The sequence below is a fragment of the Pseudopipra pipra genome, chromosome 3 (genome assembly GCF_036250125.1).
Source record: "Pseudopipra pipra isolate bDixPip1 chromosome 3, bDixPip1.hap1, whole genome shotgun sequence".
In the NCBI taxonomy this organism is placed as follows: Eukaryota; Metazoa; Chordata; class Aves; order Passeriformes; family Pipridae; genus Pseudopipra; species Pseudopipra pipra.
The window spans coordinates 72563399-72577668 of NC_087551.1; the positions used below are offsets into that span (position 1 = coordinate 72563399).

The 14270-nt window shown below is 35.8% G+C and overlaps 1 protein-coding gene across 8 annotated transcripts in view; it reads left to right on the plus strand.

The window, feature by feature from the left end:
- Nucleotides 1-8601, plus strand: part of HACE1 (HECT domain and ankyrin repeat containing E3 ubiquitin protein ligase 1) — a 52822-nt gene extending 44221 nt beyond the window's left edge. For 6 of the 8 annotated variants that reach the window (XM_064649875.1, XM_064649878.1, XM_064649873.1 and 3 more), the window contains 5 exons: nt 260-391; nt 1111-1209; nt 1513-1583; nt 7131-7244; nt 7692-8601. In XM_064649875.1, coding sequence (XP_064505945.1) covers nt 260-391; nt 1111-1209; nt 1513-1583; nt 7131-7244; nt 7692-7794 — 519 coding nt within the window. In that variant the 3' untranslated portion in view covers nt 7795-8601. Of the gene's footprint in view, nt 1-259; nt 392-1110; nt 1210-1512; nt 1584-2504; nt 2663-7130; nt 7245-7691 lie in introns of those variants that run through there. The other 2 variants (XR_010429327.1, XM_064649876.1) reach the window with 2 other exon arrangements.
- The last annotated feature ends 5669 nt before the right edge of the window (nt 8602-14270 follow it).

Consider the following 14270-nt stretch of genomic DNA (forward strand, 5'->3'; position numbering starts at 1 on the left):
TGGGTTATGTAACAATTTAAACTGTTCTGGTTTGGAATTGTCTTTGGAAGGAAGGAAGAGGGAAGACTAGAAGGGGCTCAGAACTTGGAGGAATCTTCTTAATTGTTTTGGGTTTCTTCAATGTGGAAAGTGCATAGGGATTCTTATCTTGCAGTGGATGAGATCTGTAATATATGAAGGACAGCATTTGTGTGAATGCGTTTTTACAAGCTTTGGGGTTTTGCTGTGCTATATCTTAATGTCATTTTCTACATTGCAGGCTGAGTATGTCCAGCTTGTGACAGAGCTCAGAATGACAAGAGCCATTCAGCCTCAGATAAATGCCTTTTTACAAGGCTTCCATATGTTCATTCCTCCATCTTTGATCCAGCTTTTTGATGAATATGAACTGGTAAGCAGAAATGCCTATGTATTTTTAAATACTTTGTTCAGCATACTTTCTTCGGCAGTGTAATGATGTAGAAGTAAAGCTCAGTAATCACAAAATAAACATTTTATAGCTTTCACTTTGGTTTTGCTTCCCAGCCATCTATCAGTTAGGATCTCATTATGTGTATTCCTTCTTTTTCTAATTACTGAGAATTACCAACTTCCTGGAATGTGATAGCTTCACATGGCCATGATAAATGCCTTGAATTGTAATTTCAATATGAATCAGGATGTTGTGGCCTTTAAGTCTTTTTATATTTTCCTTGAGGAGGACAGAAATCCTCTAAAAGTAAGGAGATGCTGTCAATTGTCTTTAATTTTTCTGAGTCACAGTATCAAATTTCACTAAGTTTTTGTTGGCGGTTTGATCTTCTGTAACCAACACATATCAAGTTTTGTCCTAAGTCATGCCAAAACTCAGAGCTTTCTTCTTTCAGATTCTTTGGCAATAATTTTTCTCTCCTGATACTGCATACTGAAATTAAATAGATTGTGTGAAGTTACCTGAATTCAAAAATCTTGAATTAAAATTAAATGGTAAGTTCTATAAGGTTGCAACTAAACAGAAAAAGCACTATAATTTTCCTACTTCTTAAAGCAATGCTTTATAAGATAGCATAAACTCTTGAAATTAATGGTTAATCAGGAGGAGTAATCACAACCTGTGTGCTTCTTCTGAAGGAGCTCTTGTTGTCTGGTATGCCAGAAATTGATGTGAATGACTGGTTAAAAAATACAGAATACACGAGTGGCTATGAGAGAGGAGACCAAGTTATTCAGGTAAATTTGGTTTGGCTTTTTTTTTTTTTTTTTTTTGAATAATGTAGTCTGTTTCATTTTAATCCAAGAAAGGTGATTTTGTTGTTGTTCTCATTATCTGTGTGTGTTTATGGAAGCTTATTTTGGCTGAAATTTGTGGATTTTTTTTAATATTGTATTCCTACATTAAGTTACTTAATTATGTATGAATTTCATATGCAAATTTCCATAATTGGCACATATTCTGCTTATTGTTTTACCATTATATTTTCAAGTATTACAAGTATTTAATGGAAAATACAAACTAACTTATTTTTCATCTAGTGGTTCTGGGATGTGGTGGAGGAACTAACTCAGGAAGAGAGAGTATTACTATTACAGTTTGTTACTGGCAGGTGAGAGACTTTTCTGTAAGAACAAATATATTGTCTAGATACTCTGAAATAAGTCAAGAGACTTGAGATTGCCATGAAAGATCATCTAGCTAGAAACTGTTTTGCAGACTTAGGCATTCTGTATGTTTATCAAAGTAGACAAAGTGTGTGTTAATACCTTTGCTGCCTGTGTTGCCAGCAAAATGATTGATTACGTATTTATTATACTTGACTACTTTGCAAGAGGCCTTTGTTGCTGTCCAGGCAATTTTTTAACAAGGCTATAGCGAATTTAACTGCGCTTTATATTCTTCCTGTTGCATATTTATGTGACTGTTGGTTTCTCCAGTAATCAATAGAGGCTGTAATATATGAGATAACTAGGTATCACTTCAGTTAGTGTAAACAGAACATCCTTCTCCTAAAGCTGAGTTGAATTTAACATTAGTGCAATATGTCAAGGTAAGTGAAGATGTAACCTTATGCAGGACTGTTTGCTTTATATAGGTTTTCTGTCCTAAATTCTATTTGTTCTCTAGGGAAAGCCACTTTTATTTCCCTAATGGTTTGGGGGCAGTGAGGGAAGGTTTTGAGCAATAAATGCCCCTTGAGTTGCTGAGCTTGTGTGTACAGACATCTCACAAAATGGATCTGTAGGCATATATGTGGCACCTGAGCTGTTCAATCCAGTCTTTTTCTGATGGCAGGCAGAGATCCCACTGTCTTTTTACTTTGATGTTCCCTTCATATTCTAGAATTAGTAGAGTAGCTGACCTTTTGGGTATAAGTTTTGTGGCTAAGCAATGATAAAATACAAATTAAGATCTTCAAAATTTGCCTTTTATATTAAGGAATTTCATAGTCATGGATGTATCATCAAATGGCAGAGTCTTCAAATTCTATTAGTTTCACTTGATTTATTATGAATTTCCTTGTTTTTAGGAATCATGGACAATCTGTGTACACTGATCCTTTTGTCCTCTGAAGAAATGATTTCTGCAGTTCTAACTGCATATATGTTGCATGCCAACTGCTGGTCTTTCATTTTTAGTGGACTAGTCCATTTCTAAATCTAGAGAGCAAATAAGGATCTTTAAGATGTAAGGTCATGTTTCAAATGCTTCTTAAAACATTCCAAATGGTACTGAAAACAGTGGCATTCACTGTTTTCATGGCATTTGCAATAATCTGCTGGATTCTAAGGGACACTTCTATCAAGCTAACAATTATGTTGTCTGATTAATACGTGCTTCAGTACCATTCGTTTTGGTCACAAATCACCTATTGTCTTTTTCTTACCCATTTTGTTAGTAGGAAAGAAATTTTTGCTGTGGCTTTTAGGAACTGTGGGCTGGAATTGAAAAACAATTTGCCTTTTTCTTTTTTTTTCTGTATCAGCTAGAAGGAACCATTTATGTTTTTTCTTCAGTGAATGCAATGCAGTAGGTATATTTTTCCATAAAAATTTAACTTTTTAAAGTTACCTCTAATGCAGCTCACATTTTTGCACATAAATCCCCAGACAGTCCTGGTTTCTGGGCAGGGAAGATTTAGATGCTGACTTATCTGTGAGCTAAAACACAAGTTAGTCTAGTACAGGCTGGTATCGTAAGTAAAATTATCCACTAAAAGTATATCTGATTTCCAACTATGAACATCTTCTGGCTTGGCATTTCCTTAGTGAAGAATTTGCTTCTGTGTAGTGGTTGCCAGGCTATATTCAAAATCTTCATTGTTTGTTTCCATTTCCCTTTAATCTCTTCTTCACATTCACTTACTTGATTTTCTGTGTCTGTGTGAAGCGCAACTGTTCTTTATTTCCAAAGACTATGAAATTAGTCTAGTGAATTAAATAAAAAAAATATATTTATGATTATGTCTTCAGTGTTTCTCTGACATCTCTAAATATTTCTTAAACTTTTTCTTATGTCTTCTTTTCCCATTCTTACATCTTATTCTCTTCAATGTAATGAAGTCTTGCCTTGGGAGTTTCAGTGGAGATGCCATTGCATTTGTCATGAATACCAATTTTAAAACATCTTTTAACAGTAAAGTAATTGTCGTGAGCAAAGTTTGAATGTGGTTGGTGGTCTTAGCACACTCGAGAAAAAGCCTAAATATTTTTGTGCCTCATGGTGGGGATCTGAAAGTTTACTTATGCACCACTTACTCTTTCTCAGCTGACAGCTGCTTGAGATGGTATTGCCAGTTCTACATGCTTTTGCTTATTTTTTCCCCTTCTTGATCTGTTTAGTATTTATAATAGTATTTGGGTAAATTATTGGTAATTATCTATTGACAACTTTTGATTAGGTTTTTAGTAAGCAGTTGGAGGGAAGTGTTGTCAGCTTGATAAATTCTGTATGATAAATTCTACTTTATTGGTATTTTACAAGTATAAAGATTGCTGTTTAATTTCTTTGGGGACTGTAGTTTTCGTTGAGCAATAAGCAATATGCTTCTGCTATTTTAAGGGAAATTCAGCATAGCTGTTAAATGTGAAATACGTATTTGCCTACTGTTATAGAAGTATAACAAAACATAAGGAAACCAGCTTAAATTATCTCTTCTACAGTGTTTTCATTTCAAGTAAATTTATGCAAAACCTGTCAGTAGAAAAATAGGTAGAAATGTTAGGATTCAGATATAAACTTAAACATTTTAAATGTTGAAATTTCCAAAGCCATGAAATTGCATTGTTGCTCTTGCTCAAAGCTATTTGCACATGCAGTAGAAGAGGTAAGATATTGTGATATTTTTTTGCATGTATTTGGAAGGTTTTCTTTACTATATTGGCAGTGTGTTCCTTGGAGAGAGAACTCATTTCTTGAAAGCATAAGTTGGCAGCAATCTGTTTCTTTAAAATGTTCAAAGCTGTGATCATACTATACAATTTTGACCTGTTGTAAGGAAAAAATTATAATAAGTTACATTGCAAAAACTTTTAGCTAATAGTCGATTGAATGAAAAATTTTCAGCAGTTAGATCTGTGTTTTATCACTGATTTGAATGTGGAATGCTAGAGGGGAGAAGAAAGTCACTGCAGGGGAGGCAGAACTGTAGTGGAATATGAGCCAAAACTACAGTATAACAGTATGGCTGTAAAATCTTTACAACTCTTCTGAACTGTTGCTGTGAGCACAATTCCATTTGTGTTAGAAATAATATGCTGCCAATAATCAGCACTTCCCTCCATAGTGGTTGCCTTGTATAGCAGTGTTAGAACTATATGCCCAGCATTGCTGTTATTAAGCTAAGTGATACAGATTTATATATTAGATACTATAGGTAGTTCTTAAAGGTACGTTTAGAAAGTATTACAGTGAGTTGTGTCCTAGGTCCTTCACATTTAGCAGTGGCAACCTTTACTCTTTTGCATTTTTGCCAAGTAGTTTTATCATGAGTAAAAACATTACTTCTTTTCTTGCTCCTGTTTTTGTAGTCACTTGATTTGGTGAATATGGGAGCATTGTTTTTAATATAGATACCTGTAATCCAGAATTGTAACAGCTGATATATATTTTATGGAAAGTTTATTTTGTTTCTTTCTTTGCTAGCAACAAAATCACAGATGAGCTGAGATTGGCAGGGACCTCTGGAGATTAAGATTTTCACAGAATATTCTGAGTTGGGAGGGACTCACAAGGAGCACCAAGTCCAGCTCTTAAGTGAATGGCCCATATGAGGACCAAACCCATGACCTTGGTGTTATTAGCACCATTCTTTAACCCACTGAGCTAATCTCAGATTGTCTAGTCCAGCACCCTATTCAGAGCAGAGTGAGGTGAGCTGGATACTCAAGATCTTGTCCAGACAGGTTTTGACTGTCTCCAGGAGTGCTGACCTCCCAGTTTTCTGGGCAACTTGTACCAGTGTTTGACCACCTCACAGTAAAAAAGTTTTTCTTGTGTTTAAATGGAAATTTCCAGGACTTCCATTTGTGCCCATTTCCTCTTGTCCTGTAACTGGGGACCACTGAGTGCTTCATCTTGTTTATTCCTTCCTTCAGGTATTTATACATATTGATAGATTCCCCTGAGCCTTCTCCAGGGCTGAAAAGCCCGAGCTCGCTCTCCTCCTGTGTCGGGTACTCCAATCCTTTACAATCATCATGGTCCTTTGCTCAACTTCCTGCATTATGTCCCTGTCTCTATTGTAGTGGAGAGCTTGGAGCTGGACTCCAAATATTTTTCCCCAAGTACAGGGAAAGGATCACCACTCCTTGCCTTCCTGGTGACATTGTTCCTAATGCATTCAACTTCTGTAGTCCTTATCCTTTCATTATAGTGGGTTTTTTGGGGGATTGAGGGTTTTTTTGGTTTTTTTTTTTTTTTTTTTCTGATTGTGTGGGCTGTACTAAGAACATGTTATCTTGTAGTGCATTCCAGCTTAAATTGGTGTTATGAATAAATATGAATATCTGAATTATGTTCTATTTGTTAGTTTAAAATTATAGGGAGGGACTTTGAACACTCCAGGCTATTGCCCATTTACACCTTGAGTAATCTTTAAATAATACACTGGTAAATGGAAAAGAATTTAGTAATATGATTAAGTGAGAATGCATTCCTGAAGATGCTAGTGATTTTTTTTTTTTAGTGTTCTGGTTTTGCCATAGTTTGTGATAGTGTGACTGATGTAATGGTTTTATTAGTTACTTGTAATATTTGGTCTGAAGTAGTAAATGAATAGATATATCAAGGACACTTTGGTCATTTGTTCCATAGGTGTTAATCAGAGAATAAACTCTTTTATGATGTAGTATTTCTTAAACTGTAAACATAAATAGCCATGTTTATCTTAATTGAGATAATGCCACAATATAAGGAAGATATAAAGCTATTAGAAACTACCCAAAGGAGGGCTACAAAGATGGTGAAGGGTCTTGAGGGGAAGCAGTATGAGATCACTTGATTTGTTCAGTCTGGAGAAGAGGAGACTGAGGGGAGAGCTCATTGCAGTCTACAGGTTCCTTATAAGCAGAAAGGGAGGGATTCTTCTCTCTGGTGACCAGTGACAGGACCCAAGGGAATGACATGAAACTGTGTCAGGGAGGGTCAGGTTGCATATTATGGACAGGTTCTTCACCTGGAGGGTGGTTGGGCACTGGGACAGGTTCCCCAGGGATGTGGGGAAGCTCACCAAGCCTGACAGAGTTCAAGAAGTGTTTGGATAATACTCTGAGGAACATGATGTGATCCCTGCAGGGCCAGGAGTTGGACTTTGATGATCCTTGTGGGTCCCCTCCAACTCAGGATATTCTATGATTCTGTGAACATTTTGTTACAAAAACTGGTTGTAGAAATGAGTCCTCCTTGCAAGCAGAATTATCTTAAATATCATTCAAACAATTTGGTGCCTAATTTAAGTGGACTAATATATTATTCAATCTTGTAATTAAAAGCATTTAGACGAAGAGAATTTTGATATTACTAAGAGAAGGGGAACCTTGATAAAAGTATTAGTAACTGTCAAATTGCTCTAAATAAGAGATATTTTCAGTGTAAAGATTATATTTTTTGCTTTATAGCATTATTGCAATGGTCTAATCTCTGTGAATTTTCTCAGTTCCAGGGTGCCTCATGGTGGCTTTGCCCATATAATGGGTGGCAGCGGATTGCAAAATTTTACAATTGCTGCTGTACCATATACTGAAAATCTTTTACCAACATCAAGCACATGGTATGTTAACTAGGCTTATTGAAATATCTTAAAACAGAGCTTTTTCATGGCAGTCACAGTCAAAAGTACAGTTCTTTTTAATATTAAGAGGTCCCAAAGAAAATTTGACAGTTTTTGGAGTATTCACTATCCAACAAGAAAGCCGTAGGTTTTAATCTAGATGATGTTACATTATGTTTGCTCATTGTTTTTTACTTGATTTTGCCTAATTGAAAGCAGTGAAATTAATAAAGGAATTTTAAAGTTAAATTATTCTTTTACAACTTACTGAAGTGAAAAACCACTTAATTTCCTGCAATATATTCGAATGCTCCGTGGTACTATAAGGCAGCACAGGTTTGTTTTCTACCATAAATGTGGTCTCTTCAGGGGTTTCAATCAGAAATCTTTACTGTTGAGTTTCTTGCTGAACTGTTATGTGGCTTTTTTTTTTTTCTTTCTTTTCAGTATCAACATGCTCAAGTTACCTGAATACCCAAGTAAAGAAATCCTGAAAGACAGGCTTCTTGTGGCATTGCACTGTGGAAGCTATGGTTACACAATGGCATAATGAAGTCTAGGAAACTTATCTGACTGCTAATGTGCAATTTTGAGTGGCAGAAGTCATTTTGGAAACTGTCAATAGTGAAGCAGCTTAGATGCTGCAGCCCATTGACAGGGCTGGGCTTCAGAATTCGCACGGGATCATCAGCTTTCCTTCCATTATTGTGTTGTCAAGGTAGCTTTGATACCATCACAACAATCTTCTCAGTATGCTGTATTTTCATTTTTTAAAATTACAGACCTGTATGGAAATCAGTTTACATGCTTTTCATTATTACTTCAGTATGAGAAAGTTTGTCAGAATCTCTTTCCCCAGTTTACTTTTGATTTCTGACTATGTGGTTGAATGACATTTGCATTGTAGTTTACTTTGCACTCAGATGGAATACTGCTAATGGAGAGAGTTGTACTTTATGCCTTGTTGCATGTGAAAGTGCCATTTATTTTTGCAGAGACCACTACAGAAATTCAGTTCAGATATTGTACAGTAAGACAGAGCTGATGTATTTTCCATTTCTTTGCATAGTAACAAAGAGAAAATTTTATAACTTTTTGGTATTTTAATGTATATACTATGTAAAGATTAGGTTGTTATGACTGTAAAAAATAACAGATTGAGTTTATCTAATTTATATTAGAATTTACACTATATTCTAGCAAATATTTAAAGTATTTGTGACTTTATAGTCAATTTGCAGTTAGAATTTGTAAACATTATTTAAGATCTATATCCATTGTTTGAATGCCTTTACTCTTTCCTTGACATAACTGTATCTTTGAAAGGTATTATTAAATTTTAGTATTTTAACCAGAATCTGAATGTGACAAGTCTGTGTGTCTCTGGGTGGATTATTCTTTTTTTACCTCTGGATGTTATTAATCTTTATGTAATTTAAATTATCTTGGAAGCAGCATTTAAGTCATTATCAAAGTGTATGGATGGGCATAAAGAGATGAACAAGGAAGAAAATTGAGCTTATGAGGTTAACTGACAAGAATATAATTAGTAGAATCTCATGTCAAAATTTGTGTAGAATTAAAATATATTACTCAAATAATATACAAAAATACACAGCAACGGCTTATCAGCATGTGTTTTTGATAAGTAGCTGCACATGTTGGGGTTGATGATGCTATTGCATAATTGCTTTTCCAGGGACCCTGGCATAGGTCTACATTATTGTTTTGATTCAGGCTAGGAGTGCTTTTTTTAGTTGTCGGTGTGTTTTTTCGTTTGGGGGTGTATTTTTTCTTTGTAAATTAATCTTGTCATCCCTACTTGTCATGCTTTTGCTTCAGAGAATACAAACTGAAATCTGTTTAGACAAAACTAAACGAGAAAACACAATCCAAAAACGTACTAAATGCTAATGGATGAACATCAAATTTGTGTCTGCAAGACTTAAATAATCTGAGGAGGTGATCTGAAGAGATCATAAATTAATTCAGACATAGCAACCCCCCCCAAATGCATATATTTTAAGTTTCAACTCCACAGCAGAAACTGTCTCTTACTGATCCATTCATGTTTTCCTACACTAAGTTCTAATACATGTGTAGTCTGAGTTCACCAGCTGATCTGTCTAGGCTGCTTACTTAATGTTGGTTTATTTCAGATTTTATTTATTTTACTCTAAAGCATGCATAATCTCTCCAGAAGTGCGAGAGAGAAATCCATGGACCATCTGACTCAGTCTTGCCACAGTAATATTCCTTTGGGCTAAGCCTTTCTGATTCTGTTTGTGCACATGTTTTATAAATGTTGGTTTAAATTCTTAGGTGGAGTCTGTGACTGCAACTTAAGGAGAATACTGGTTTTAGTGGAAAGAGCAGACTCTTCCAGCGGGGCAGTCCAGTGAAAGCTGGTTAACTGTTCAGTCAGTGGAGAAATGCTGTTCCTCTGGCATGCTCTAGGAAGCTTTGTCTATGTAGATAGGTTAGATGTTTGAGGCTGTGTGGGGTTTTAGTGTTAAATACCAGTTGTCTTGGATCCCTCAGTTAGCAAAAGTACTTTGCTTTTCTGCGCAGCTGGGCCATGCTTGGTTCCCTGGTTCTATTGCTTATTTTATTACGTGCCTCTGCAAGGTAGATTGATAGCAGGACAGTGTTTTGAGCAGTACAAGGTATTTGTCAGGAATTAGGTATTTGTTTTCTCTGTGTAAAACTGGGATTTTTGTCTTTATCTTAGGGTTTTACTGTAAACACTGTTGTTTATTAACTGCTATGCAATCTCTGATTTTTAATTTTTTTTTTTCCATTTCACATGTTCTATTTACAGTAATATACAGCAGTTTGCGGGAAGCCAAAACCTTGCATACTCCTGCATAGTGTTCAAAACATGTCATACTGTAAGGCTGAGTGAAGGGAAAAAAGAATCATTTGAGGGGTTTTTTTTCTCTTCTTTGTTATGCTGTAGGTGACATAAATATTAACAGGCTGAATTTGGTCTCAAACAGTACATTTAAATGCTCGGAAGCTGGTTTTGAAATGTCATGGAGCGTACAGTTTCATTGTTCTCAAGTTTCCTGTGACAGATCTCCCTCTTACAGCCTCACAAATGGTGACACAGATTACTCCTCCCCCCTCCATGCAAATGTTAGTCTTGTCCTCTATGAAGTATCTTGTAGTATTTCTTGTAATGCTTGTACTACTTACCCCCATATTGGGTCAGAATGAAGTAATTTTAAAATCCTCCCATAATAAGAAAGCATGATGAAATTATGTAGAAAGCGGGAATAGAGATCTCGATACTGGACTCTTGGTATAACATCAGCCTTGTTATTACTTGTTCGAATAGGTTTTTTTTCTGCTGAAACTCTGAACAGTGCTGGTGGCTGCAGCTGACCATGTGAAATTGGCAGCATTTAATTACTGCATTGAAAGACTGTTTTTAGGACACCTGTGCCCTATTAGCAACAGGGTGTGAAAAGCCTGTTGAGAAACTATAACTTAATATAGCTTATAGTTTAGAATGATTAATTAGTTTATATTTGTTCTCTCCCACTGTGCCAGAACCAGTCAGGGTGAATGTTTTATCTCGGAAAGAACAGAACAGATGTCTTGTCAGATCATAGATCATCAGTGCTCATTAACTTTTATTATCTTTATGAAATGTTAGATAGCAAAGCCTAGTTTTTGATGCTTGAAAATGTGTTGTGCATCTAATGTTGCAAAACCATTAAAACCATAAACTGTAAAATGTAGCTTAATGACTTTTACTGTATGTTCCATAGTCACATAAAATTGAAAATGGAATGAGAGGGAGAAGGTGGTTGGCTTGGAGACTTCCACATATATAGTAGAGAAAAATATTAGGATCGCCTCTGCTTTGGAAACATATTAACTCTTTATTTAGGAATATAAACTCAAATTTCTAATTTTAGTTTATTTGAACTAAAGAAACCAATTTAGTTTATTCAGTTCCAGTGAGCTGATTCCCCTCTGCAAGTACAGCTCAAGTAGTGTCTCAGAAGCATTCCTCTTCCTGACCTGAGCAGGAGCAGAAGCTCTCTTCATGATGTCCAACCTCCTGGCTGTATGGGGCGTAGAAGGAAGGGGGAGAATATTGCTCAGAGTGCTTTTCTAAACCTTTTGAAAAATAAATAAAACCCCCCTATTGTCACTCACAAAATGCAGACATGCAATACTCTGTAAATGTTCTTCCAAGTCTTAATGTGTAGGTGGTTTTCCAGTAACACCTCTGTGGTGCTGCACAGGAACCAGGCATAGAAATTGAACCAAGTGACTTGTTATTCTTTCTGTAATTGTGAGTTGACCTTTGGCTCTGAAAGAAAGTAGTCTTTGCAGTTCTGCTCCCTGGACACAAGAGCATCCAGTAACCATTCCAAAGAGCTACTAAATAACTTTATTATAAAGCATTCTATTAAATACACGTTTTAAGCAGTTATTAAAATGCTAAAAGATACTGAAAAATATTCTAGCATATCTCACTTTTTAATACAACTTTTGTCTTGATAATTTAAAAAAAATCCAGTGAATTTACACTGGAAATTTTTTGGTTTTAGGCACCTTTATGAAGAAGGAAGACAGCTGTGAGAGTGAATCAAGGAATGCCTTGTCTTAATAGCTTGTTCCTGTTGTAACATCACCGCAGTCTCCAGAGTGGAGACAATATTTAAATGGTTTATAGTCGGTAAAAATAAGGGTGTTGTCTGAAGTTGCTATTTTGCTTCTATGTCTTACCTTCTGGGGGGTGGTTTTCATCTGGGGGAAGGAAAGACAAAAGAGGAGGAGTGCTTCCTGGCCTGATGATGAGGGAAGCAGAGGAGGAAGATTAGATCAAATATGGTACTGCTGGTAGTTTAAAAAAGCAGTCTTCTCTGAGGGTAACTCTTCCCCACCCTGGGGTTAGGTTTCTCGCTCTTCATTTGAATAAGTGAGCAGCATGCGCAGTCCTTTCTTCTGGACCTTTCTGGAAATGGGTTGGGGGGCTTTGAGGGTCTTTTGGCGATATTGATCCCTCTCTACTGGTCTTGCCCACTCCTTGACCCCTTGTGCTCCTCTCTGTTGTACAGTCTCCATGGACCAGAACAGGGAAGTTGGCCCACATCCTGTTCTAACTTGCCCGCTTGAATGGGCATTGGTGTTTGAGGCATAGCAATGCATTAGCTCCTTACTGCCCAGGCTTCTACACTCAGCACCACGAGCTTTTGGAACGTGACACAGCTGTTGAAGAGGGAAGAACAAGAAGGCATTTTCAGTTTTTCAGATTTTGAAGGGTAGTTTCTTTTTCTCTATTGCTTCCATGCTCTATTTTATAAAATATATAACAATATTTAAATAAATATAGAACAACAGTATTTATTAAATACATACATTACATAAATCCAAAACACTTTACTTATATATATTTTTATATATATATATGATTTTTATCAGTACTACTACAGTAAAGTGCTAAATACTAGAGTGTTTTAGGCTGTGGAGATTTTGTTTCCCTTTATTAATGCTACTAACTGGATGATTGGGTTTTTATACATTAAATAAAAGTTTCAATTTTAGCCCTGTAGTTGCGGAATTTGCATGTATGTTTGCATCTTTCTTACCTTCATTCTGAAAGAGTGGGTAAGTTTTCACTTAGGCTGTTGAAATTATGGACAAATCAGTAGTTTGTATATGCAGCTGTTGTTACTGAGAATTTTTAGCATGTCCATAGAAGAACATTTGTCCAGTTAAGAAGTAAAATCAGTCAACTACTGAACTGATGCTAAGGACCAAAGCTTTAAATCAACTAGATTAAACCTCCTCGGGGATTCTTGAGTTGTAAAGATAAGTGCTTTCCAAGTCAGAACATCTGTTTTTATCCAGACTTACTATAGATAATCGTACAGCCAATAGACTAGAGACTGTGATATATGTTTTATAGACACACTTGTCAATTCAACAACTTTTTTACACTCTAAGGACAATAACCGAATTAATGTACTTCTGTGGGACTAGATGTTGTTTAGAGGCAGCAGAATCAAACTGCATGAGGAAACCTAGTGTAAGGTTACTGGATTACTCTTAGGTTAGCTCTAAGGTTAACCTAAGGTTACTGTCTCTATACAGTTAGGTAGATTGAAACGTTTCTAGTTATGCGTATTAAACAGTATTTCTAGTTTCAGTTTTAAAAATCTGCATGTAATTTGAACTAAGATATTAATAAGAAGTGAATTAAGATAAACACACCTTTAGTTTTGGTTTAAATGTGGCATTATCGTATGTCTTTACATACATGGCATATAATTTAGTCGGAGCATATTATTTTTAAAATGCTCACTTAATATGTTTGACGTGCTACAGATGGGCTCAAAACACCAATGAAAAGGGCTGCAGTAGTCTACTGAAATATTTCTTTAGTGTCATTTGTATGTCAATCAGTGTTAAAAAGTCATCAGAAACATTTTGACTACTGTATTGACTACAGTATATTGATAAATTTTCTCTTAAAACAGAACTCTCCCAGTTTCTCACCCAGATTTTTCCCGATCTTTTTCTCTGAATGTGATGTATAAGCATTGGTAGGAACAGCAAATAATATCCCTAAATATGTGTCAGGTTTTTTCCATGGGAAATTGTTTAAAAACAAGAAAAGCTAATATGATTAGAAACTGCTTAATGCTGAAAGCTGTAGAAATTGAGCAGAAGTGCAAACACTATGAAGGCACATGTCCCTGAGCTCACTGTTTGCAGCTGTATATACTTGGTGCATTAAGTGCTTGTGACATTCTGTGCCAAGAGTTCAACTATTCAGTTTCATACAGCGCCAAGTGATTCATCGGGATTATTAGGATTCTCATGGGATGGGTTCACTGTACTGATTGCCTCTGACAGATCAGTTTGCTTAGATTAAAAAGCAATTGTTGCTGTCTAGTCAAATTTATAACCTCTGGTAAAAGGAAACTGAACTCTAGTGCTGTCCAGTGTGTAAAAACACCTTGGTCTACAAATTACATGGATTGGAAAGAAAGCTGAATACTT